The sequence below is a fragment of the Leuresthes tenuis genome, unplaced genomic scaffold (genome assembly GCF_036924035.1).
Source record: "Leuresthes tenuis unplaced genomic scaffold, fLeuTen1.0.hap1 SCAF_24, whole genome shotgun sequence".
In the NCBI taxonomy this organism is placed as follows: domain Eukaryota; kingdom Metazoa; phylum Chordata; class Actinopteri; order Atheriniformes; family Atherinopsidae; genus Leuresthes; species Leuresthes tenuis.
In genome coordinates this window covers 15,369,610-15,396,231 of record NW_027325378.1, presented here as the reverse complement: position 1 = coordinate 15,396,231, position 26,622 = coordinate 15,369,610, and the positions used below count along the sequence as shown (strand labels likewise).

Here is a 26,622-nt window from a genome sequence, read left to right as displayed (position 1 = left end):
CCCGGTGGGGAATACATGCATGCTTAAACCGAAGCTAATATACGAAGATAAATAATCCTTTTATGTTCATTACCACTTCTGAGTCTCAATGTAGAATTTGGTGGGATGTTATTGCTCAGAAAAAAAAGTTAAAGGGAGATAATTGTGGTGTATCAGGAGTATTTACGCTGCTGGACTCCACTGTGGATCAGGGTTTGCTGTAATTCATCTCTGACTTTTTAAGAACTTTTGAATGTTTTCTACTTTTTCTCAGTGACGGATCCTTCTGTGCTCCTATGCTTGCAGAAAAAAGTGGATTTCTTGCAGTCCTATATGAAAGACCTGACAGACCAGAACCAGTTGCTTATTCAGACCATAGAGGATTTGCAAAGGGAAGATGGATGCAGACTTTCCAGTTTGGACGTAAGTTTTTATCAATGTCTTCTGCCTTGCATAATTCTATCTTTTAATCTCGATGACAGTCTCGATGACATAATAGTTTCAGAGCCTAGAGGTTCTTCATTAACATTTTTCGAAAGATATTTCACAGTGTTCCCACAAAATAGAAGACATAAAGATGAAGACAACTTGAGAAAAACCTTTTCAATTTCTGATGATTTAGATATTTAAAGTTCACTTTGAGCACAACCTGACTCTTAACAGCCTGAAGAAGGTCACGTCTGCCCCTGCGTGTGCCTGCACACAAACAACCTGCAAGCATGACTTACCCATAAATTCAAAGAATGGACTGGGGAATGTGTTTCTACAGCACTTTTCTAGTCTAGATGTTTACTCCTAGCACTTTTACAGTTCAAGCCACATTCATAGGGAACTACATCTTAATCTATGCCATTTTTTTTTCTCTGTCACACACATTCACACGCTGATAATCGCATTTGTTGACATGTAGCCGGGGAATCTGATAATCGAACCATCAGCTATCCGGTTGGCAGACGACCGCTTTTCCTGTCCATGTACTGAAATTAATAAATTATTGAACTACAACTACGTATCTGTTTAAGCGGAGGCATTTTCTTTAGAATTCTGCAGTAAGCAAGGTGGAATATGTCAATAGGATGAGAAGTCTATTTGTAAGCAATATCAAGCATGAATAACTATGACGGTGGAAAAGAAAATGGATTTGAAAGCAAGAAAAGGAGAAGAAAGCAGTTCATGACTTTCTTTTCTTTTCTCTGCGACGGTATTGTTTCCAGGATCTTTTATTTGTGTATGCTAATAGAGGCTAAAGCATGTCCCACTTCATACAATCTAATCAGCGGCAATAACTCTGAATATGGGTAATAGTACAGTCTGTGAAAGTCCCTCATTGTTTGGATATAATAATATTACAATTTAGTATAATAGTGTTATAGAAAAGCAATTACAGACAGCATGGAGCTGTTCAACAGTTTTCAGTTTATGCATAATGGCAAGTGTTTTTTGGTTTAAGATACATTCAACTCTTGAATACAAACTAAAGAGTAAGTCGAGCATTGAAGGTCCACTATAATTACCGCTAAGGTTGTGACCTCAAGCATTTTTCTGAGGAAGCCACAAATTATCATTCATTCTTTGTGCACTGGAGGTGGAAAGCTGAGTGCAAAAAATCTTCTGCCGAACTTTATACAGAATAATTCTTTTCAAGACTTCATCAACACAATGCAGGACTAAAGACATCATCATAACTGAATGTAGTGACCTTAAGTTATTGTTCCATTTCACTTATGGTGAGGCTTCTATCAATATTCACTCTTCTGAGTGGATTTTGCACACAGAAAAATAATTATGGTCTATTATACATCAAAGTACTTATCTGCTATTATGGAGAAGGTCAGAGGGCCAACTTTGTGTGCTGTGTACAATGTAACTCTACTCTAAGTTACCGTAAAGCAGTGCTTTGCATTTCTTACTATTCAAAGTTGTCCAATTTTTTAATTTTTTTTTATCAATGTAAAACTTAATTACTTTCAATGACATTGCTTTAGCAACAAAAAGCCAATGTCTTCATGGGTTTTTTTTCCCAAATGCCTATACCGAATTAGTTTTACAGTACATCATTTTATTTCAAGCTGTCACACAGTACATGTGGACAGAATAATGAGAAAAACCAATGCATTCATTAACGTTCACATATATTATCAGCAGTGTTCTATGCATATTCCAACGATATTACAGCAACTGGCAAAACTGAAGGAGGTTACAGCTGTGAAGAAGTGAAAAAAAAAGAGAATTTCCAGCTTAAGGATGTCATAGATAACCTTTCACAACAGAGAGCCAGAGGAGAACAGCTGTAATGTAGGTTGAACTTCTTACTTTGGCCTGGAAACAGACAGATTAGACTCACCTGCGAAATGCACACCTACTACTTTTATTTTATCTGCACTTGTCCTTCCACAACAAATGTTGCCACACCTAGCTGCTGCTCCTTTTTTTAGTTTCCTTTAGCTGTGAGACCTGTTGCTGTTGTTGGTTGCATCTGCAGTTGCAGTTTTATTCAGTCCCTGCTGAAGTTACCTTCACTGCGGCGTTATGGTGAGTTAAGATGGAGAATCATTATGGTTAGACTGTGTTTGTTGGTCCTTTGCTGGCTGAAACGCTTTCATCGGTGTACGAAAGTGGACAGATAGAATAGCTCATTAACTGAAAATGTATTCTTTATTTAATCATTTCGATATTTAGTATCTTGATGATAAGTAGTGACATTTTCTCCGGTGGCCGTAGGGCCTGTGTTCAGGATCATTCAGAAGACGTTAACTGTCACTATTGTCGGTCACTTCTTTAGGCAACCAAAGAGACTCAGTTTGTGGGAACATAGTCGCTTGCCGTCGTATCGAACCATCTTCTAAGCTTTTGATCTCCATTTTCACCCGGCGTAAATGATGCCCTCTCTGTCTGTTTATGTTAGTTTGTACGATTTTAGAGTCAAGATTGGTAAACGAATACAAACAAATGGACTGCCTCACTCAACAGTCTATTAGGACAGTCAGGGGACAATAGTGGGTTTCTGCCCTAATGCCCATAATGTGAAATCCAATCAAATGAGGAGCATTTAGAGCTACTTATGGACCGTTCCACCATGTAAATGATGCAATGAACTCTGTAATAGGAGCTTGGCTAACATCTGATTGAATCGTAGTGTATGGTTTTGTTGATGCACAAAGGGCCTAAACTCTAATGGACACTAAACAGAGTTTGTTTTGTGGTCATAATATCATGAAATCCAAGGCTTGTATTCTCTGTTTTAGACTAGTGCAGTTAGCTTGTGACCTATTTGTCATGCATTAGAGATGGAATCGGTACGTTCTCAGAATACAGTACAAGCATGTATTAAAATACAAGTAGCTTTATTGCTGATGCCTATACTTGTTTTAAAATGGCCAGCAACTCCTATGTGAGGAATCTTAGTTGGGTGCACGCAAATAATATTTCTTTTCTACTCTCAATACTAGGAAATACAACAGAAAAATCTTCATATTCAGCTTGACAACAAACACTAACAACACTCTTCTTCTCAACTACTATGGTATCATTGGTTGGCCCCAGTAGCAGCAGCTACACTAAAAAAATGTTTACACAGGATTTTATTGGAGTTATGATGTAAACTTAAGCACAATGGGGGGTCATGCCATTATTAGAGTGTTTAGCTTTCGGGAAAAAAACTCAATTGTCATTTTCATAGAATTTTTTTTTTTTTTTTTTTCAGTCTTTTTAGGCAACCCATCAATGTTCCTTTATCTCGATTATACTATGATTGGATGATCATTCAGACATCCTAAGTATTAGTCTTAATCAGATTTTAGTTGTTGATCTGCAGTACGGGGTTCTGTGGGCTGGGCATTGGGATCAGGTTGGATCAGATCACTCGCTCGGTCTTTCATCCACTCATCTCGTCCTCTTTCCATTTGTGCGCGCTTCTCGAAACCGTTGCCATTCCAATCAAATTCAAAAACACCCACATGATAGAAAAAAAATCTACAATAAATGAATAATAGTTATGTCCTCAGCTGAGATGAGTCTCTGAATTTTTCGTGTGACTCACAAAGTGACTATGACATTCCCATAAACCACAGAACAGAGCTTATTAAAATCTTAAGGCCCGGGAACCAAATAAGAAAATTGGTTTCATGACTTAATCCACGCTAATGAGAACATAATTTTTCCTGTCATGTGGAGCCCACTTAGTTGTGACATTCTTAATACCCATTTTGCTTTCCTGGCTGTAGTTCAAGAAAACAGTACATCATGAAGGACGTCCGTAAGTTACTCTACATTTGAGTGGAGACCTCTTTATTTCCAATAGAGCAACTTTTCTGGAATTAATAAAAAGAGCCCTGCAATCAGAATGACCACAACTTTTTAGCTTCAAACATTAAGTTCAGCTTCAAACTGTTTCCATGTGACAACAGTGACACAAATTTATGAACACTCATTTCCTCCACACTTAAGCTACATTAATTCTAATAGCATATGAACTCATATGAATTATTTTCTGTAAGAGTGTAATCAGTTTGTCCAGCTTGTATATAGTTCATGTGTTGGACATGATGCAAAAAGCATGCGCTCCAAACCTGGCTAACCATGTGTAGTAGTGACTGCCCGGCTCAAGTCAATGAGATGATATAGAAACTCAATTCAGGTCTGCATTAAAAACAGCCTGATCAGTGTGACCTTTATCATTCACTCTCCTCACCCCCTCACGCACACTTAAGTATTTGCTCATGTGGCAGCTGCTTGGATGGCGAGAGGGAGTGAGAGAGAGAGAAAGACAGAGCAGTTTAGGTCAAGGGGTTGCGATGGTTGACTATGCTAATACTGTTGTTAATGACTTTGCTGTGAGTGATAATTGATTGTCTTCATTACCATATTAACTCCACAACCCACCACCGCCCAACCCAGCCTTACCCCAAGTCCTCCCACACCCCCCACCCCCATACACTAATGGATGCCCCTGTTTGATCCTTGGAATAATGAACTAATTAGCTTAATTAAAATCAATAGAGGTGCCAATACCAGGTTAGACGTTTCAGGGACGCTATCTCTATCTGCTGGAGAAGGAATTTTTAAAAAGAGAGGGTGAAATAGAATCGATGGCAGGGGGATGAGATACATAAGCAAATGGCAGGAGGAAAAAGGTTTCTCGAAGACAGACGAAAGTGGAGATGGAATAAAAGTTAGAAGAAGGAGAGGAAAAGGTAACGGCATGTCAAAAATTAACATTGGATAGATTAGATAATGGCACAGAGTTTTTTTAATAGTGAAATGTTAGACCTATAATGAATAACCAACAGTGAAGATGGGAAAGAAGGAGAGAACGTACAAAAAAGATCAGAAGAAGAGAGGGAGCCAAAGAAAGGGGAGACTTATTGAGTGAGAGAGAGAGAGGGCGACAGAGGTTCCTAATGCTGATTTATGAGTGCTTGACGGTCGTTAGCTGGAATAAATGGCTTGTAGGAGTGGTTGCAGCATTACTCCCCGTACAGGATACTAAGTGCATTGTAAGGTCAGCCATAAGGCCAAACTTACATATGTAAAGCTCTGCCCTTGTAAACCTTTGTTAATATATCAGTCACAGGACGGAACTGTAAGCAGTCAGCCTGATGCACCTGGATGACTGTGGCTCTCTAATCTGTGTGATCATTCTTTTATTACAGTTTTATGTTCAGAACAAACCAAAGATTTCATTTACAGGACTTTAACACAGAAGCTGAAAATAGCTGCTGTTTCGGGTGAAGGGGATTTGCTCCAATGCAGGAATATTAGCCAACTCCGAGAAAATTCATCAACAATTTCATGCACAGATTTAATGATTCAAATCACTTTTCAATGGTATGCTGATTTCAGATTTCGTTTTTGTCAGTGGTCATTTGCTGCCTTATTTAGTTTTCTCCCTTCTTGAAAATACTGTTTGATAAATACATCCGCTACATGTGATCCAGTATTCTATCTTTTCAAAAGTACAACACAGAACATGTTTTTTCTGTCTCCCTCAGGCTATAAACATGGTTACATTACTTCATACTTGAATCAGTCTTTCTCTGGACTAAATAGAAGCCCACACTTTCTGTACACTCGCTCTAAACATGCAGGCTTTAATGTAGTAGAACAAGATGCTGGTGTGTTCGTTGCAGTCACTATCACTATGAGTTGAATTATGCTATTTCTTTCATCCATCACATTCTGTTGTGATCTGGTGACTCACAATGCACATGTTCCTGCTTTTGTTTTTCTCCTCTGTTGCTTTCAGTTGACCTAGCTCCAGAGAAAAGAATTGGAGGAGTAGTGAAAAAGGGGGATGATTGCATAAATGGATGACTATTTTCAGATATAAAAGAAACATGAAAATGGAAAGTGAGGGTGTGTGTGTGTGTGTGTGTGTGTGGTGAGGGGGTTTGGTGGTTAGGGGGGATGTTAGGGATGAGGATGCGTGGGTGAGGGGCAAAAAGACTGAGACAGGAGGAGACGAGATTGTGAGGAGGTTGCAGGCTGGAAACAGAAGAAGAAATGAAATGTGAGGAGAGAGAGGGACGGTGACAGTTGAATGCAGAGAAGAAGCAGATTCTCTGAATTTAAGTTAAAATGTCAGTCTTTATCTTTCTTGCAGTGGAAGTACTGCAACTATTTCTCCTTGTACTACCAGTCGTGTTTTGAGTACAAGTAGCAGCTATTCCCACAGTTTATCTGATGCTCCTTTTTTTTTTTTTGTTGCCAAAGCCTTAATCTGGAGATGACCTGGGGTCTGTATTATAAATCAGGATTTGAGGCTTAGCGAGTTAACTCTAAGTTCAACCCCGGGTTTTCAGTGTCACAAAGGTGATTTACTTTTTACATCGAAGCATCATCATAGCAACGTCATAGTAGTTCGAACCCTTTGGCTTTCATTCACAAGAATCTCCGTAAGTGATTTAGTTGCTACGATAAAAGTTTTTTGAGTCAGCATTCAGGCCTATTTAAAACTTACTCTGTTGCAGTCCCATATTTATTAAGAAACCTCTGATCAAGGTTTTTGTAGCCCAAAGCAGCTGGAAGCAAGATTAGCAGATATAGATCATAACATCGTGTAAACAGGTCCCTCTGTCTAAAACCATGCAACAATAAGGGACAGAATAGGATAATTAGTGAAACTAGATAAAAGCTAGATATGTATAAGACATCAAATCAACAGTGAATTAAACAGAAGCGGCATAAAAACAGAAACTTAGCATACATATCATTTTTAAATGTCTCTTAAAATGTTTTTTGCCTTTTTTTTTTAAACAACAGTCAATGCAGTCGGAGAGAGATGGAAGCTTTTTTTTTCAAAATAAAGTGTTAAGTGATCACATCAATGATCAGCTCCATCTTTTTTTTTTTTTTTTTTTTTTTTTTTTTTTTTTTTTTTTTTTTTTTTTTTTTTTTTTTTTTTTCCCCCTTGTCCTGTTCAGCATTATGGCAGCAGAATTGTAGTCTGAATACCTTTGATGCCAAACAGATTTGCTTTGCCAAGGGAAGTTTTATAAATGTAAAGCTCCCCTTGATGCCCATTTATTTATTTCTGTTTACAATATATGACATGTAATAGAACTGAACCGGACCGGGGGACAAGGAAAGAAGAAGAGGAAAGAAGAGGAAACAGAACAAAAATAGAAACAAAAACCAGACAACCAGCTGCTACACCTGTAAAAAACAAAACAGACAACAATCCATGGCCTCTGAGGGGAATCCAGCCTTAGCGCCACCAGGAGCACCTGAAAGCAGACAAGCAGAGAAAAAACAAACACACAAACAAACAAAAACAAGCACAAGAAGCGGTAATCGCATACAACACAGCTGTGGAGAGATGACCTGAAACCACAGGATAACACATAAACTGCTTAGCGAGCATGCTACTGGGCTAATAAATGTGTGTGTGAGAACATGCAACACCCATGGCACAGGATCTACATGGTAACCGTGGTTAGTTATGAGTGTATAAGTGTACAGGGCCACAATCCACAGCCCCCCCCCAGCAATCAGAAGCAGGCAGAGAGGGCCACAAGACCCAGGCCACCAGCAGCCCCCACGGAGCACAGAACCCACGAAGCCCACCGCAGGGACAACCACGCATCCACCCAGAAGACTGCAGAGGAAGCCCCCGGATAGAGCCCCCATAAGCATAGGGCAGAGGCCCTCAGAGAGCCAGGGGCAACAGCCCACCGACCCCGCCAGGTCCCAGCCGCCCAGACATGGGCCGTGCACTGGACCCGGGCCCCGGGAGCCCGAGCGCCCCCAAACCCCCCGGCAGAGGCCCCACCCAATACCCAGGAGGGCCAAGTGCCCCAGACAGCCACGCAGTGGGTCAGCGCCTGCCCCAGCGCCCCTGGCCAAGTGCCCTGGGAGTCAAGACGTGCCCACAGGTGGGTGAAGTCGCGAGCAGCGGGGAGAGGCAACGCCGCCCCCCCATCGGGAGAAGCACAGGCAGGCCAGGCGACAGCAAGTCCCAGATCCAGGCCCAATCATTACCACACACACTTTCACGTCCCATACATCCACACGTCCTCCCTCCCTCGACTCCACTGGGGTGTAGTGCAGCGGGCACACCAGGGGGCCAGCAGCCCCCCAGCCACCACAGACCCCGAACCAGCAGAACAATTAATTAATCCTCTTGGCCCCTCCCGCCCCGAGCAGCAACCAGGAAGCAGGGGTGTGGGAAGAAGACCCCTCCCCTCACCCTTCTGGCTCTTCAATATTTTCTAATAGTGAGCGATTAAAATTGAGGGGCAGCCCAACTTGTAGGACTGGGAGCGCGGCCCTCTGGGCAGCCTACATACCCAAAGAGCCCCGCCCACCAGATGCCACTCAGTGTAACCACCCCCCAAGACCTAATGTGTGTGTGTGAGTGTGTGTTTGATAAGTAGTAATGTCTAAGGTGTAATTAAAACAGGGGCGGGGAACTGCAGAGTGCAACCAAAGGGGACCACCTACGTGGCCCCATCCACTACACCCCACCGAACACACACGCCCCCAAAACCCTTCATGTGTGAGTGTGTGCTGTGTACAGGAGCCAGAAGGGAGAGGGGTATGGGGATATACACCGGGGGGAGCTACTCTTCCCCGGAGAAGGCAGCCAGGGACTGGCTGCAATAGGCATCCCCGCTACCTGGGAGCCAACCCAGGGCAGGAGGGGCTGATGTCCACCAGGCTCGGGGCCTGCAGCGACCATATTGCGGGAGCTACTGTACCCCCAGAAGGTACCCATCCCGCCCCACCCCACCCCGGAGGACCTCTACAAACAACAAACAAACAACAACAAAAAACAAACAAACAAACCTCCCGGTCACACCAGTCGCAGCAGCCCGGGCCTGAGACCCACCATCACACAGGCCACCCCTCCCCCCCCAACAGGGGAAAAGCACCGCCCCCCCCCACCGCACGCCCCAACACCCTGAAAAAAAAACAACCATCTGCGGACACCTTGGAGGTCCCAGAGCAACAAGCCCGGCACCAGGACCTGCACCAACCCACCCATACTGTGGCGCGTCCAGGACAACCCAGCCCCTCCAGGCACAGGCAGGGCCCCCCCCCGGGCGCAAGGCAGCGCCCAGCCACCAGGGCCCAGGCCCAGCACCACCACCCATGCCGGAGCGGCCCAGCCACCCGGCATAGAGCCAGCAGCCACCACCCCAAGGCCTCTAAGTGACCCCGCCCCACACCGCAAGACAGTCCCACCCGCAAGCCCCCAAAACTGCCCTCCAAGCCCGACACACAGTCCCCCCCAGCAATGACCAACCCGGTCCCCACGACCCGCGAGACCACCAGACGCCCGAAGCCACACAGCCCCCCCCAGCACACACCCAACCGCCCAGAGCGACGGGACAGCAACCCACCACCACCACTATGTGATAAAGCTAATCAGCGGGAACCAGAGAGAGTTAAATTCAGCCAATTGATGTTTTGAGGAGGCAGACATTGTTTCCATGCTAATATAATCTAAAAGAAAATTTCTAAACTGGTTAATACACAGATTGTTCTTCGCTTTCCAGTTCATGAGAATAGTTTTCTTTGCGATACATAACACTGTGAGAACCATGTGTGCTGAGTTAATTTCCATGTTGATGTTGTCTAAGTCACCCAGTATGCACAGTCTGGGGCATGCAGGAATGCTACACTTTAGCCATGTTGATAGGTCCGCACAGACTTCAAGCCAGAACTTCTGGACAGGCGCACAGAACCACAAAGCGTGTGCATAATCATCAGGTGTGTTATCTGTGCATCTGTGAGCAGATGTTTGAGTGTGTTAGACCCATCCTGAACATCCTTTGTCCTGTATAGTGTGTTCTATGAAGGATTTTGTATTGTATGAGCTGTAAATTAGAATTCTGAGTCATTCTGAAGGTGTTCAAACATATTTGTGGCCAGAAGCTATGACTAGAACTGATGGATAAATCTGCCTCCCATTTTGAGGATGGAAGAGACATTGTGTCATCTATTTTAGACAATAATTTATATATTTTTGATAGTAGTTTTGGGGTGCAGATGCTTAGAAATTCTGCTACCCTAGTCGGGAGTTGTAAGTCTGGTTGGTGGAGGATATATTTCTTTGTTATTATAGACTTAAGTTGTTGATATTCTAGGAATTTATTGCTGCCTATCTCGTGTTGTGATATGAGCTCATCAAATGAAATAAAATGTCCATTTTGGATTATATGTTCCAGATGTTTGATTCCTTTGATCTTCCACAGAGTAAAGTTTAGCATTTTTTTGTTTTGCAGTATGTCAGGATTGTTCCAGATGGGTGTAAGCTTACATGGGACAATTGAAGACTTTGTTATTTTAAGAAATTCCCACCAGGCTGTCAGAGAGGTGCTGATGTTAATGCTTTTGAAACATTTGTGATGTTTTACGTTTTGACTAATAAGTGGCAGGTCAGAGATTTCCAGATTATCACACAATGCTTGTTCTACATTTATCCATGGTTCATCTATTGGGCTAGGTTTAAACCATTTTGATATATACTGTAACCTATTGGCTAAGGAATAGTGCTGAAAATTAGGTAAATCTAATCCACCACTGTCCTTGGTCTTCTGTAGGGTTTTTAAACTAATACGTGGTGGTTTGTTTTTCCACAGAAATTTGGAGATGCAAGAATCTAGTGACTTAAACCAAGTAGCAGATGGTTTTATGGGGATCATTGAGAACAAATAATTAACTTTTGGTAGTATCATCATTTTAATGGTTGTAACTCTCCCCATAAGTGATATAGGTAAGGACTTCCAACGAGAGAGATCGTCCTCTACTGTCTTTAATAATTGCACATAATTTAGCTTTGTTAGCTCTGAGAGCCTGGAGGAAATGTTTATGCCTAAATATCTGATATTTCCTGACTGTAAAGTGATTGCAGGTATATTCTGGACTCTGCAGTTAATGGGCAGAACTGTGGTCTTAGACCAATTGATAGAGTAGTCAGAAAGTGCTGAGAATTTATTTATGAGTGTGATCGTGTGAGTGAGAGACGTTTGAGAGTTCTGAAGGAAAAGTAAAACATCATCAGCATAAAGACTTATTTTATGCTCAATATTTTGGGGTTGGATGCCTTTAATATTTCTATCTTGTCTGATAGCAGCTGCTAAAGGTTCGATGAAAATAGCAAAAAGTGAGGGAGAAAGTGGGCAACCCTGTCTTGTACCTCTCTGCAGACTGAAGTTTGGAGAGGTTTGATCATTTGTCCTAACACACGCATTTGGGGAGCTATATAATATCCTTATCCAGTTGATGAAATGTGACCCAAACCCAAATTTGTTTAATGCTGCGAATAAAAATTTCCAGTTCACTCGATCAAATGCTTTTTCTGCATCTAGAGAGACTATTGTGGTTTCCAGGTTGTTGATGGTAGAATAGTCTATGAGATTAATTAGCCTGCGAGTGTTAGTGGATGAGTGTCTACCCTTTATGAAACCTGTCTGGTCAGGATGTATTATAAGTGGAGTTATTTTTTCTATTCTTTTGGCGAGGGCTTTACAAATTATTTTGAGGTCTGCATTTATTAGAGATATTGGGCGGTAGCTGGATGGAAGTATGGGGTCTTTTCCTGGTTTCTGTAGCAAGATAATGTTAGCAGAGTTCATGTGTGGGGATAATCTGCCATTCTGCTTAACTTGTAATACCATTTTGTGAAATGCAGGTGCCAAAACAGTCCAAAATTCTTTGTAGAACTCTGCTGGAAAACCATCTGGTCCCGGGGCTTTGTTACTAGGCATATGTTGAAGGGCTTCATGGAGTTCTCCTATTGAAAGAGTTGAATCCAGAGCCATTGCCTGTTCGGTTTGTAATTTTGGAAGGTTGATATTACTAAGAAACTGATCTATGTTACTGTCTGATGGATCATTTTGTGATGAATATAAGGTTTTATAGAAGTCCCTAAAAGCATTGTTGATTACATCGGGGTCATGGGTGACATTTCCTTTTGAGTCTTTAACAGAAGTGATTGTTGTTTTCTCTTTGTTTCTCTTTAGTTGGTTAGCTAGGAACCTTCCAGATTTATTGCCATGCTCAAAGTTCTCCAAGCGAAGTCTTTGTATGAGAAACTGTGTTTGTTTATCAATAATTTTGTTTAATTCAAGTTTAGCTTTTCTTAATTCATTCAGTGTGTGTTCCTCTTTGGAGGTACTGTAGACAATTTCTAATGATTTAATCCTGAGTTCTAAATCTGATTTCCTTGAACTTTCCCTCTTTTTCTTATTCGATGAAAAAGAGATTATTTTGCCTCTCATAACTGCTTTTCCGGCTTCCCAAAGAGTACAAGCTGACATTCCTGGCAGGTCATTATTTTCTAAATATACAGACCATTCCCTTTTGAAATAATTAATAAAATCAGGGTCTTTTAGTAATGATGTATTAAATCTCCAATTCCTAGCTGGTGGTGTAACTCTGTTATTCTTCAGTGTGATAGAAACTGGAGCGTGATCACTGATAGTGATGGGGTGGATTTTGGTGTCTGAAATATCCCTCATCAAGGAACTGCTAACTAAGAAATAATCTATTCTTGAGTATGAGTGGTGTACCGGTGAGAAGAAGGTGTATTCTCTAAGAGTGGGGTGGTGGGAGCGCCAAGCATCACAAAGACCAAAATCTTTCATATACTGTTTAACAATATTCATGGACTGCCAGTTCCGCTGACTTCCTGAAGTACTGAGTCTGTCTACTCCTGAGTCTAATACCATGTTAAAGTCCCCTCCTATGATGAGTGTGTTATCTGAGTGATCAGAGAGTGAAGTGAAAAAGGAGTGAAAAAATGAGGGGTCATCCACATTTGGACCATATATATTTGCAATGCATAAATTCATATTTTGAACAGATAAATTAACTATTAGAAATCTACCTTCTGGATCTATAACTGTGTTGTTTACGGTGAAATTTACTCTTCTATTTATCAGAATGGCTACACCTCTTTGTCTGGAGTTGTAACAGGCTGAGTACACATGAGGAAACTGTGCTGTGGTGAGAACATCAGCTACAGTCTTTGATAAATGAATCTCCTGTAATAAAACAATGTCCGCCTGTAAATCCTTCAATTTATTGGAGATTTTTAATCTCTTCTCTCTGGACCCAGCTCCATGCACATTCCATGAGATAAACCTCAGTGTGGACATGCTCAGACTAACGCAGTGAGTGCTGGATGCTTGCTAAAAGCATCCCGTGCGTGTGTGTGCATATATGCTTCCGTGAACATGCCATTGTTGGTGTTTCAGTTGTCAGTATGAGCTTGCTACAATATGTACTTGCGCTGTCGATGCTGTGTGGAACTTGATTATGTGCTCTGCTCAAAACTCTATGTGCGCCGTGCTTGTTAACATTACTTATTAAGGTGGAAACGCAGCGGGTTGGGGAAGAAAGACAGAATAGAAAAACAGTGCAAAAGAGTGGAAGTGTGAGATAGAAAAAGGAAAAACAAAAACAAAAAAACATACCCAAATAAACAAATATGAACTGCATATATCCTATGCTGGTGAGACTGGCAGTGAGCTATATATTTTGCCTTGATAGATAACTGTGAATTGGATAGATTATTTCAGAGTTACTTATGTACCATCTATGGTGATATGATTTATACAAGTTAACGAATACAGATCACCTGGAGTTTAGAAGAGCCAAGGAGTGGTTTCCTGGTCGCGGTACAGCTGCCCGTTGATGAATAACTTATCCACCGCGATGACAGCTCGGGAGCCTCCTTCCATGAACTTTCTCCGGATGGGGAACAGAACCCTGCGTCTTTCCAGGATTTCTTTGGGAAACTGGTCGTTGACGCTGAAGTCCGTTCCTCTCAGCTCCCTGCCGCGGCCCCTCACCTGGACCTTCTGTTGATAATGCTCGAACTTGGCCACAATCGGTCTCGGTCGGCGGGCATCAGGTCTCTTCCCTCCCAGGCGGTGGACTCGGTGAAAAGTAATGTTTTTCACTACATCTCCTGGAAGTTTCAGCTGATTTTGAATGAAGCTTTTCACTGTGAGTTCAGGATCCTCGTCTGCCTGCTCCGGGATTCCAGAAAACACCAGATTGTCCCTCATACTGGTTGATCAGCTCCCTCATACTGGTTGATCAGCTCCATCTGATATAAAGAAGAAACATGGCTAACACCTGCTGACAGGAACAATTACCATATTCCCTATTAAAAAGATTATTTTCACATGAAAACGTGTTCATGTGGTCTGAACCACATCTGCAAGTAAGACATTTAAGCAAATTCATAACAGAAACGATTGAGAGGAGACATCAGACAAGGTCCCCGTCTCCAGAGTTTAAAAATCCAACCTTACGACTGAGTATTAAGGGTCAAGGCCTTGCTCTGCACAGTGTTGTGCTTGCATGGCCAAATTTGTATGGGTTTTGTACCCAACAGAAAGTTCTTTGCAAAACTGCAGTAGTGAGGGTCTGTGATTTTTGTCATGCTTTTCGGTCTTTCCTGTGTTCCCGGTGCTGTGCTATGGACTTCCTGGCGGTTGCTGTGACGGCTGGTTGATTGATCATTCGACTCACCTGTGGTTGCTGCCGTGTGCCGAGTACTTAAGCTCCAGTCTTCTGCTCTCTTGTTGCCAGATCGTTGCTTATCCATACGTGGTACAACTCTGGCCTACTTCTGGCTTTTTGTGTTTTTCAAATAACATAAATACATGTTTTTGTTTCCTTTTGCTTGCCAACAGAATTCTTGGCCTATTACAGAGTATTCAATCGCGTTGGATCACTGAACACTGGAGCCACTACTACCTCTGCCACAGTACAAAGCCCGTTTCCTGGAAAAGCCAGCCTTAGTTCATGCACAGCACAGGACCCGTCAGTACTTTGTTTTTTCCCTTCAATGGATAACTCACCGTGAAGGACTTTTGTTTTCCTGGACTGATCTGTGTGTCCTGAGATCCTGAGTTCTCTTTCTGAGTCACCTTTTGGACTTCAGCGCTTTTTGTTATCTCTTTTTAATTTATCTGTTACCCTTTACCTTTAGTCTCTGCTCATCACTGGGCCTGACCTGTAAAAACTCAAAATTATAACTGGAATAGGGTTGTTTTTCTCTCTTCTGGGATTTAATTCTATTTAGTAACTGTCAAGTCCTGTTCTCTTAACCTTATCTATATCGCCACTTCCTGACAATACCAAACTTCTAAGTTTGTTTCTCAGTTTGTCTAAATATATTTATAATGGCACCCTTTTTGTTTTTTTCAACATCTCCATGCATCAAGTTCAACTTCTTCCATAAGATGTCTCTAATGCTTACCTCCAGAACGTAACTGTAGGGAATCTGATTAGGATACTCCTGATTAAGGAACAAGAATGATCATCCAGTAGGAGAGAACTATAGCAAGACATGGTCAGCATTACAAAACCAGTTATCTGTTTTTGTGCAACAGAAAAGGATTTATATAAAAAAACAAAACAAAATGCATCCAATTTAAAAATAATGAGTGGGAGCTTAGTTCAAAATCTGTGTTCATCCTCATGGAAAATAAACAATTCTAGGACTAGCTTTTGAGCATTTGGTCTTTGTGCACAACCGTTATGCCTATTTAGTAATTATGTGGATCACCTTGACCCACTTTGTCTTTCTTCCATCAACATAGCCGCGGCTGTGAACAAAAAAGGTTTTAATTATTTTATAAGATTTATTTTGTATTACTTTGACAATGACGAACAAACAATGATGACAAAAATAATAATGAAAAAACATTATTTGTATGGCACTTTTCTTAACAAGTTCTTACATGGTTCTAGGTGAGTTAGGTCAGATTCATGTTGACAAGACTACAATAATAACAAAAATGCCTTTTCATGTTTTAAGGAGGCATTTGAAAAGACTAGAGACTTCATGTGCATGAGTTGAGGGGCCTGAAGGTTTCATGAAATATAGAAAACAGCTGAATTTGACAAAAATATGCTGAAAAAAGATTGACTGACTTAACTTTTAATAGTTTATTATCCCACCACACAAACAGTATTGTGTCATTACCACACAGACAGACCTATAAACATAAGCACTCTCACTAACAAATGCATTTACCATAGTCATAACCTTTGCATGGCTCATTATCATAGATTGCAGGCCTTTTCATAAAGCTGAGACCACTAGTGACAGATTACTAACTGGACGGACACACACACACACACACACACACACACACACACACATAGCAGTGATCTGTAATGAGACCTTATTCCGGACACCCAACCCAGCTGCCTGTAAATTACAGCCGCCACTCTACCATACATACTTAATCAGCTAATGCTGTTTTATTCCTTATTATTAATTTGCTCCTGTTTCTGATTTATCTAAAGCGCTCTGTATCACACCAATATTTTGTCTCCTTTACAGTTCAGAGAGGGAGCGAAAGGGAGAAAGCCGTGTGCTTATTCATGTACTTAGGGGATTGCATCTGTAATGAATTGACTGGCTGTTTAGGCATACATAACACAGCCTACTACTCACCTTAATAATGTAAGCAGGTCGTAACTCCTGCTAACCCAAGGGTATATAAGGCATGCATACACAGACACTCGTATGCAGCCACACTCCCAAACACACATAGCCTACCTATATTAGCCACTGACCTCTACAATTGCCAGGTCCTCGCTTTGTCACATTGCAGCTGCAGTAGAATATGAATGTTTTATGAAGGGGGAGAGAATGTTGTGTCTCGATGTAAATGCCTTAGTGGCCAGATTGACATAAATTCCCCCTTTTTCAGCCAACACGAAACGGGTCCCGTTCCAGCGTGCGCACCTACTTTTGAACTGTTCGGAGTATTTGGAAAAATGATCCGATCTGGAACCTAAATTGATCGTCGTCTGGAACAAAAACAAAGCAGCTTTTTAAGTGCGAACTGTGACAGCATTAGTGGGCGTGTCGTGTTCTACAGGTTGGAAAGTGAGGACGTGCAGTGCCATCTACTGATGGTACATCTTTGCTATTAGTGTTTCCGCTTAAAAAGTGGTGGAAATATGGGAACGTTTGTTTAGTAAGACTGAAAGAAACCGATTCAACAACTGGAGCTGTGTGATGACGGCTGCACAGCTAGTCTGTGTGTATCCTTACTTGACATTACTGTACATGTGCAATGCGATTGACTACAATTTAGAACAGTGTCATCTTCTTCACTTTCTGTGCGTTCCAGGATGTTTATTCTATTTGAAATGAGTGCCCTGAAAAAATATCTTGTTCTCGCAGTGGACAGGAATTTTATTTCACACACATTGGACTAAGTCCCAGCTTTCCATGTGCACCACCTTGTGTTTTTTTTTAATGTAGGTTGCCATTTTACTACCCTATGTGCTGCGTAAAGGCAAATGCACAGTTTCCAATTTGAACACACTAAGCATATGCGTAATTGAACCACACACACACACTCTTATTTAAAGCATGCTCAGACACACATACATTCACACACAGGGCTACGTGTTGACCTGTGAGTCACTGCTGCCACCATTGATTTCCTTTTCTTCGAGTGACCCCTGTCACCACAGCGATAGAGTGACCGATATTTCAGCAGTGCTGCTGTGGCTCTCTGTCAGTCCTCCGGTCTTTCGCTCTTTCTGTTGTTTTTAAAGATTTCCCGTGTTTACTTATTTATTAAGCTCTGTTCATTTGTACTTTTTCCCACTAATTTTCTCCTCTTTTTACAATTTGAGCTGACCTCACAGTAACTGTGCTGCCACATTTTCTACGTCTTCCTCACAAACATTCAGTCAGAGAAAGAAAAGACAGGATGATGCCAAGGGTTTTTGAGCTGAAGACTGTGTGTATGTGTCTGTCTGAGGTTTTATGTCCTTTCACATGAGAAGTCTCTTTGTCATCATTCTCCTTTGAGAGGAAGTAACCTCCTACAGTACAGCTGCTTCAGATTTATTTTTTTTTTTACAAATTTCCAAAGAGGAAATCCAAAGTAGAGTAATTATATTTCTAATTTTATCTGTGATTCATTCCTTTATCTTTGATATTATTATTATTTTTTCCATTTTTAGCATGGTATTTTTGGCCTCCGGTAGTTTATTTACACAGATGTGTTTTGTATATTATTGTTTTCACCTCTTTTCTCTTGATAATTTTGTCATGTTGTTGAGTTAACGGGATGCTAATTCTTAGCAATTAGTCAGAGGTGACACTCCTCACATTTATACTCCTGGGAGCTGTCAAATTTCATCACAATATACGGCATCCAAGAGAATCAGCTATTACTAAACGATTTTCATTTGTTGAGCAGTGCCAGATGATATGTATTGATGAGAAGTTAAAGTTGAAGGGAGAAAATGGATCTTTATATGAATATTTAAAGATTAGTTCAGAAATGCAATCTGGCAATCTTTTAAAAGGCCAGGTCATGTATTGTAGATCATAGTATGTAAGATTGAATTCAAGCAACAGATTACACAATTATTCATGCCAACAACAAATTGTATAATCACTGCTTCGAATGCTGGGGTGACTAAATAATCAGGATGTCATTGTGCTGTAGGTGACTGAAAATGATCTGAGGACTTGGCTGTAGGAGGAGCCTGCTGGGCCTGTGGTACGCATCAAATCCAATCACGTATATCCAAACATAGTTCGTATCAGTGATTTCTGATGATCTCTATTTACTCCCCTGGTGGGTTCATAAACGAACCAGTTTGTTCTCAAGAATTCTAACACTTGACTCCAACTACTGAAATAATGAGAAACTTTTTGAAGAAAGCAGACACATACACACATATATGCACAAATACCCCCCTGCAGATAAAGATAGCGCAGTTGGCCTCAGGGACTCTGTCGATCCTTTGAGAGGCGGTGCTCCTTCGGGAGCAACACCACTGTCCCCGTGGCATTATGCAAATGCCTGTGATATTTCCCAACATGCAGTTCTCTTATGGTTCTCTAAGACCGCTAAATACTTTTTGACAAAGACTGTTTCTAATGTAGACCTTTCTGGAAAATGATTGGAGTAATATATATATGTATTTACCTCAAAACTATCCAGTAAATTAAAAAAAAGAAATTGACAGTACATATGTAACTATCATGCATCTTATTCATTGATGTCTGTTCTGGCAAGGAAATTCTTCAACCCAAAAGTTGATATAAATAAATCACATATTTCCATACATGGACATATTACTGCAGTCAGTTGATTTTTTTTCTTTCTTAAAAGCTGTCATTTGAAACAAAAAACACATCCAAATATGGTCAAAAGTAACTGTCAGTAGTTTGACTGCCTGCAGTGCAGCCAATTAAAGCACCCAGCCAAGCAAGAATCAGTGGTCTTGCACAATGTGGCACAGTTGAGTTTGTGGCTGGATAGGATTTCTTTCCGATCCGTGTGAAAGGCTCCGAAGGGCGTGAGGGATCCTCAGTCAGTGTACTTGCTGTCAGAGATATGGGGATTTGCATCACACCTTGTGCGTTTTAAATTGCTGCACGTAGAACGATAAAAAAAAAAAAAAAATTAAATGCAATGAGTAAATCAGATCTCATGAAATGAAATGACAGGCAGGTTTAAACAGCGGGTGAGTGTTTCTTGCCAACAGCATCAACATTAAACACATCAGATTGAAGCCACCCTCCAGGGTAGCATCACTCAGCCAGGTAAGTGTGTGTGTGTGTGTGTGGTGAAACCTAAGTCTTTTATCTACTTTTCTTTTCCACTTTTTCTTTTTTTGTTTATCTACAAGTTTATTTATATATTTTAGGTGAAATGGTGTACAGAACACATTCGCACAAACACATTGATCTATCGATGTATTGATGTGTGAGTGGATGTCAGTTTTTTTTTTTTTCCTTTCCGTCTTTCCTCAATTTTTTAATTATTTTCCCTCAGTATAATCTCCTGCAGAGTCTTTTACACTTGAGTTAACTTGAGTGCTGTTTTCCTTTTCCAAAAGCAGTGGCATGCTGAAAGTTAGTTAGGAAAAAAAGGAAGCTTTGACAGAGTATCCTGATTGTCATATGGGAAAGGCAGGAACTTAGCTTATCTTACACACAGGCAGTATCCCTCAGTGCAAGCGTTCTTTTTCAAACTTTTCTGTGTTCAAAACAAGTGACAAGTGATTTAGACAGCAGGGGACTTGAAGTTCATCATTTTAACTTTATTATTTTTATCGTGATCATGTATTTCCTTATTTCAGTGTCCAGATGATGTCAGTAGTAGTGTAGATGCACATTACCACCTCCTTCTGTTTCTGAGCTGTTTCTTTCTCTCCTGACCTCTCTTTCCCTCTTCTCTCTCAGGACAGGAGGAGGATATGTCTCTTTTTCTCCATATTGACTTTCCCAGGTCAGGCTCCTCTTCTCCTATTAGGCCAAGCTAACTGATCAATACGCTGGCCTGGTGGGCTGCTATATGGACATGTAGTGTGCCAACAGCCACACTCTTTAACAAACACACAAAGCAGAGCACGAATAGCATCCCTACCTACTCATTCACATGCACTTGCTAATATAAATAGATATTTTATAATAATCATGCCAAATTCAGAATGATATGATGTGCCTTTTTCATAAAAGCTATGCAAAACACGTCTGAAAAAGTTACAATCTTTACAAAACTAATCTGGCTAAGTGGATTAGTCAGTCATATATGAAAATATAAATCTTCATCTCGTTGGCTGCTTCTCTGTCAAAAACAGAGATGCAACTAACTCCTCCTCTCCTCTCAAATGTTTCCCTCTCTTCTCCTCCCCTGCTGTTCCCCCAGCTGGTGAGTTGTGACATCTGCAGTGCTGCGACATGGATAAGCAGCTGCCAGAGATGGAGCTAAGGAGGGAAGAGGGGATCGCTGAGGAGAAGACAATGCAGGAGAAGACGAAGAAGGAGGGGGCTGCCTAAGGAATTGTTGAGGGCTGCTGACAACCAGCAACAGTTAGACGTGCAGCGGGGGGAGAGATGGTGCTTCTTAAATGTATATGTGTGCATCCGGGAACGCACTTGTGTGGGCATATGTGCATACATGTGTGTGCATGGCAGCGTGCCAGGCGGTGCCATCTGGCTGCTTGACAGAGCCCCCCTCATTAACAGGGAGGTTAATTGCTGTGGCAGCACCCAAGCTGTGTCAAACATCACCCTGGGGACATGGAGGCAACAGACTATCTACATGTTGGTGTCTTCACATGCACCGACATGGAAAAAGGAGCCCCAAACTTTTTTTTGTCAGATGAAAAAAAAAAAAAAGGCACCCTTCAGAAAAGAAGCCCTGGCATGAGAAGAGAGTGGCGCAGGGGACCTTTGTCCTGGTTCTACGTGGACATGCACGTGTCTGCTTGTGCATTCATGTCAGGCTACATGCATGTTTATATTATTCTTATGAATTATGCCTTGTTGCTGTAATGATGTAGAAAGAATTGGGTTTACAGAGCCAATGTCTACAGCCCTGAGGGCAAACACATATACACACTCACACACCCCCACATGCACACAGGGTGGGGGAAGTGGTGGCAATTTGCATGTTATTACTGCATATTCATGACTAATTTTGTTATCCTTGCTTAATAGGCCTGAGTGACAGCTTGAGAAATCGAGAGCTTGCTTTAATATCACACACGCTCACAGTGATACACACACACAGTCCTCAGTCACATTCACTCACCCTGCTCTCTCTGTCCACACAGTAATCATAGCAACACTTATGGCTTTACACAGGAATCTTCTGCTCATTTGTTGCTTTGACATTGTGTCATTTGTTAAGCCTGCTACTTATTGTACACAACAATATTGTAAGTTATATAGACTCATTTATCACATGCATGATCATGGCCTATAATGATATGCAGACACATGCAGACACACACGCCATGAATGGCATGAATAAATTAGCATTTTGACATTTTAAAGACCAAATTTTTCTGCATGTTTTCATATTTACCTTCCCAAAGACATTTAAAATGTTTGAGGTTAAACTTCCTGCTCTTGTTAAATTACTCATTTTCATTTAATGCTTATAATGAACGTGGAAGCTTAGGTGCCATTACATAATGCAACATTTTCATTTCTGTTATCTTATCTGAATACATATTAGTTTTCCTTTCCTCACCCACTCAGTGTTTTCTGTAGTACTTGCTTGCACACGCACTTACTTACTCTCCAAGTCCACCACCCTGCTGTGCAGGTAAAGAAAGGGATCAAACTGCCTGCAGTAACTTTTCATTCCGAACCCTCTTTGAGTTTATAACATCTTCCCATTTTTGGCCTTTCATCTCCTGAATTTGGGATTGATTAGTTATTTTTGCCAATCTTGCAGGAGAAGCAGTTTTGAAATGAAAAACATTTATACCAAATGTTTTTTGTCGATCTAAAAGATCCTAAAATACAAAAAAGTGTCATTTCTTTTTGTACATTTATGCTTAGTGATAATTCACATCAATCGAGTGGACTGATGAAAGAGGAGTGCAAACATTTCACTCTTCTCTTACAGACACAGAATGAGACCATAGTATAAAGTCAGTTTTTTCACAATCTGACAAATTTTGACAAATTTGACTGAAATTTATTTTCTTGTCCTGAAGTGACAGATTTAACTCTCGGCGCTCTCTGTTCACTCTTGTCTCTTCTGTCAAATCCTTGTCTGATTGGTGCGCAAGTGTCAACACACTTCATCGAATGTGAGTTTCAAATTTTTAATCTGCGCAGTTTCATCAGAACAGCTCATCTCATGAGGTGGATGAATACGAAGTTGTGTGCGTTTGCTTGATTGCGCCTAAGTACATGTGGCTGTGTGTGTTTTATGAAAGGTCCCACACACTACTGTAAGACCCCCCCCCCCATCTTGGTTGTGTGACAGCTGTCACTAGTGACTCAGAATAGTGTCTGGGCAGAGCTTATGTGTTTTCACCACCGGGAAACATGCACTCACACACAGTCTTGCAGGTAGAAACAAGTCTATGTGCTGTTCGACTTGCACCAATTAATTTGGGTCTTTGTGCCATTGTGTCTTTTTTTGTGTTTTAATTTAATCTTTAAAATTATGTATCACCCCCAATACACTACACTATTTTAAATTTGAAGGCATTTTATAAATCCTCTTGCCTAATATCAAAGTTCTCTCAGCATTCATATTATTGTTATGTTTTATTCATCTTCATTTTTTATGTTATTTGTTGAAAATCACTTATTTTTGAATATTCAAATTACACGATGATCAGCTTTCACAGCTGCAATTGGGATGACATGTTAATATATTCAGTAAACATGCTAAAAGATCTGTCCCAGGTGTGCCCCACTTTTAACCGGCCAAGCTGGGACAGACTCCAGTCCACGTGTGACCCTTAACAGGAGAAAGAGGTTTGAAAAATGTATGAATGAATGAAAAGATTACATGATGGCAAAAACCTGCCAGAGGCTTTTACAGTAGTTCCTCACAGTGCCTATTACAAAAAAATACTTATTTGAATCTGTACTGATGTATTCAAACAAGTGTTTTATGTTAATTTGTTTCTTCAGTTTTTTTTTTCTGTTGTTTGTTTGCCATCCTCTCCTTTTTCTCCTTTTCTTTATTTTAATAGTACTGATCCCTTCATCCAGCAAGGATTTGCGGCAGAAGACCTGGGAATCCAGGCGCAAACCAAAGAAATATCCAACTCTGTTCTGGAGAGGGAGCTGAGAGAGAATTTACAACAAAAGCAAAAGGTAATGGACTTGACATTTCCTTATTTGAGTACATTAGAGAGAAGAATCTTCCAACAATCACCGCAGAATCTAACAGTACGTTCTGTTCAGCCTTAAAGTTTTTGTGAAATTTTCTAAATCTTGGGTTAGATCGTTCCTTGTATAGAAATCTTTCCTCATCTCCTCAAATGTATTATAATAGTTATTCATCCGGCTGTTTAAATTTCTTTATGTCAAGGTTGTTTCTGCATTGAAAAGAACTGATTTCTCTTATCGAAACAGACATTTTCACTGCAGCTCTGAAACTGACTAAACTATTAAATGACTAGTTAAAGTAGATTTCTCTGCAGCATGCTTCTTGTTTAGAAGCTTGCTTGAGGAGTGGCAAAGTCTTCTTTTTTACGATATTGGTTTGGCAGCTGTGCCACAAGCGCTCCATGTGCAGCCAGGTTTAACAGGAAGCCGTGGCGTGTGTGATGAATTACTAGCATATCTCACAGCCCTGGGTAACAAACATGGCATCGCCGGCTGGGATTAAAAAGAGAGAGTTTTTTACGGCCTTCCCACACCTCCTTACAGGGTGTCACTAAATTATACCCACTGCTGTTTTACTGTCTTCTGTGGCTTATGGTTAAAACACACACACAAACTCACTCACAGGCTTGCAGAAATGAACACACATGCATTTGTGTTTGTGGTAAACCCTGGCTTGTTAGTTGTTTATATGTGTGTTGTCTGGTTACTTTTTGTTTATGCTTCCTGTGAGCTGACTCATTTGCACTGCTGCTAATTAGTGGTTTGTGTTATTACAGAGTCTCAGAGCAGTGAGTAAAGTAAGTGGAGCTTGTTGTGTTAATCATAATTTCAACCAATGTTTTTATATCTTTTTTTCCCCGCTGCTTGTGTTTCTGTTTCACTGGTGTGTCTGCAGTGCAGGCGCACACATTGATCTGCTGACCCAGTCCCGCACACAGTCACAGATGCCGGTGATCGCCACAAAATTTGATCTTCAGAATATGTTGTTTGTCATCATTCAGACAGTTTCGGTATGAATTAAGTAGCTTTGTACAGTCTGACACACACAAGGCCAAATTAAAATAATGTATATTTCCACTTACAGTAGTTCTATTGAATCACTATGTATTGATTTATTTTACACAATCAAGATTATCATCATTTTGATAGTTTCTGTTGAAGATTTTTGTGTTTTGTATTCCTCCGCCTGATCTTCTTGACGCAGTCTTATAACATCGTAAGCGACCAAACAGGGTCACGAAGTGAGATCTGATCGATTGGACATCAGTCATTACTGGCCGGTATTTGTCCTAAATAATTTGATCAGCGTTCACAGCGTTTTTTTTTTTCTTTAAATGGAGAGTAAAGCTGCACCATTTCACGCAAAGCCAGTTAGAGGGCAACTGGGTGACTCAGAACCGGTGTTGAATTAAGTAACTATTGTTTATTCAACCTATTGAGACTTCAAGCCCAGGTCAGATCACTCTCTCTCTCTCTCTAGGAAAACTTAAGTTCCAGTAGTTGTCATGCAGCACCAAATATAAGAAACAACACACATCAGACAGAAGTTTGAACTGAAAGTTTAAAGAAAAAAAATAGCAAACTAAACTAGCAGTTCAATAAATGTTTCCAAAAGTGGGCATTGGACAAACTTGAAGCCTATGTCTGATAGTCAGGTGCATTTTTTTTAAACACTCAGATGTTAAGTGTAAAGTAATTTGCACATTGCTAATCAGCATATGGATACAAACGGCATTAATTGAGCTATTTGTCAGCTGCTGTGGCTATATTTATACGTTATTGATAGTATACCCACAGCACTTATCTTCCTCGCATGAATAAAGCAAGTGCAAGTCACCGAAAATAACTGAATCATGGTTGCTTAAAGGGATAAGGAGAAAAAAAACACACTGTAGTATATTCCAGTGAAACCATCAACACCAGTTCAAAATGATGCTGCATTGAATGTCATTATGACACAAAATGTTGTGTTCAATGCCGCTGTGGACCTATCACCGAAGGTTTGTGTTTATTGTTTTTTTTGTCTCCATTTTTGTCATGATCAGGGCTTCTTAATTGAGAAGACTTGTATTGTTTACCTATAGCAGTTTCGCAAAGATCAAATTTGATCACAGATGTGCATACACACACTTACACAATCTTTGAAAAAAAAATAAAACAACAGAACACTTCACCTTAATTCAGACCTCAGACACTCTCCTCTCCTCCACCCCCACACCCTTACTTCCTTCCGTACTGCCATCTCGCCGCAACAGCTCCAAATTAATCTGCAAAATATTGATTTGAGGACCAAGGGGGTGGAGGGGGGGTGGGGGCACACGATTGCGGCCGCATATTAATACGAACGAGCCGCTCTTCGTCTCTCCTCTATACTTTAAGATCCTCATATCTTCATAATTGATTAATGTTCCTTTGTGAAGTGGGGATGAATAATACATTAGTGGGCCTGCTGCACCCTCAGGCTGATGAGAAAATGTTTAATTTCAGTAAATGTAGCGCTCCTTCTCTCTTTCTCTCTCTTTCATTTTCCTTCTCTGGTT

The 26,622-nt window shown here is 40.9% G+C and overlaps 1 protein-coding gene across 1 annotated transcript in view; it reads left to right on the top strand.

The window, feature by feature from the left end:
* Window positions 1–286: 286 nt before the first annotated feature.
* The window catches only part of LOC140284391 (uncharacterized), a 96,336-nt gene continuing 70,000 nt past the window's right edge, over window positions 287–26,622 (top strand). The window contains exons 1-2 of the mRNA XM_072378266.1: window positions 287–402; window positions 23,944–24,067. Coding sequence (XP_072234367.1) covers window positions 377–402; window positions 23,944–24,067 — 150 coding nt within the window. The 5' untranslated portion in view covers window positions 287–376. The remainder of the gene's footprint in view (window positions 403–23,943; window positions 24,068–26,622) is intronic.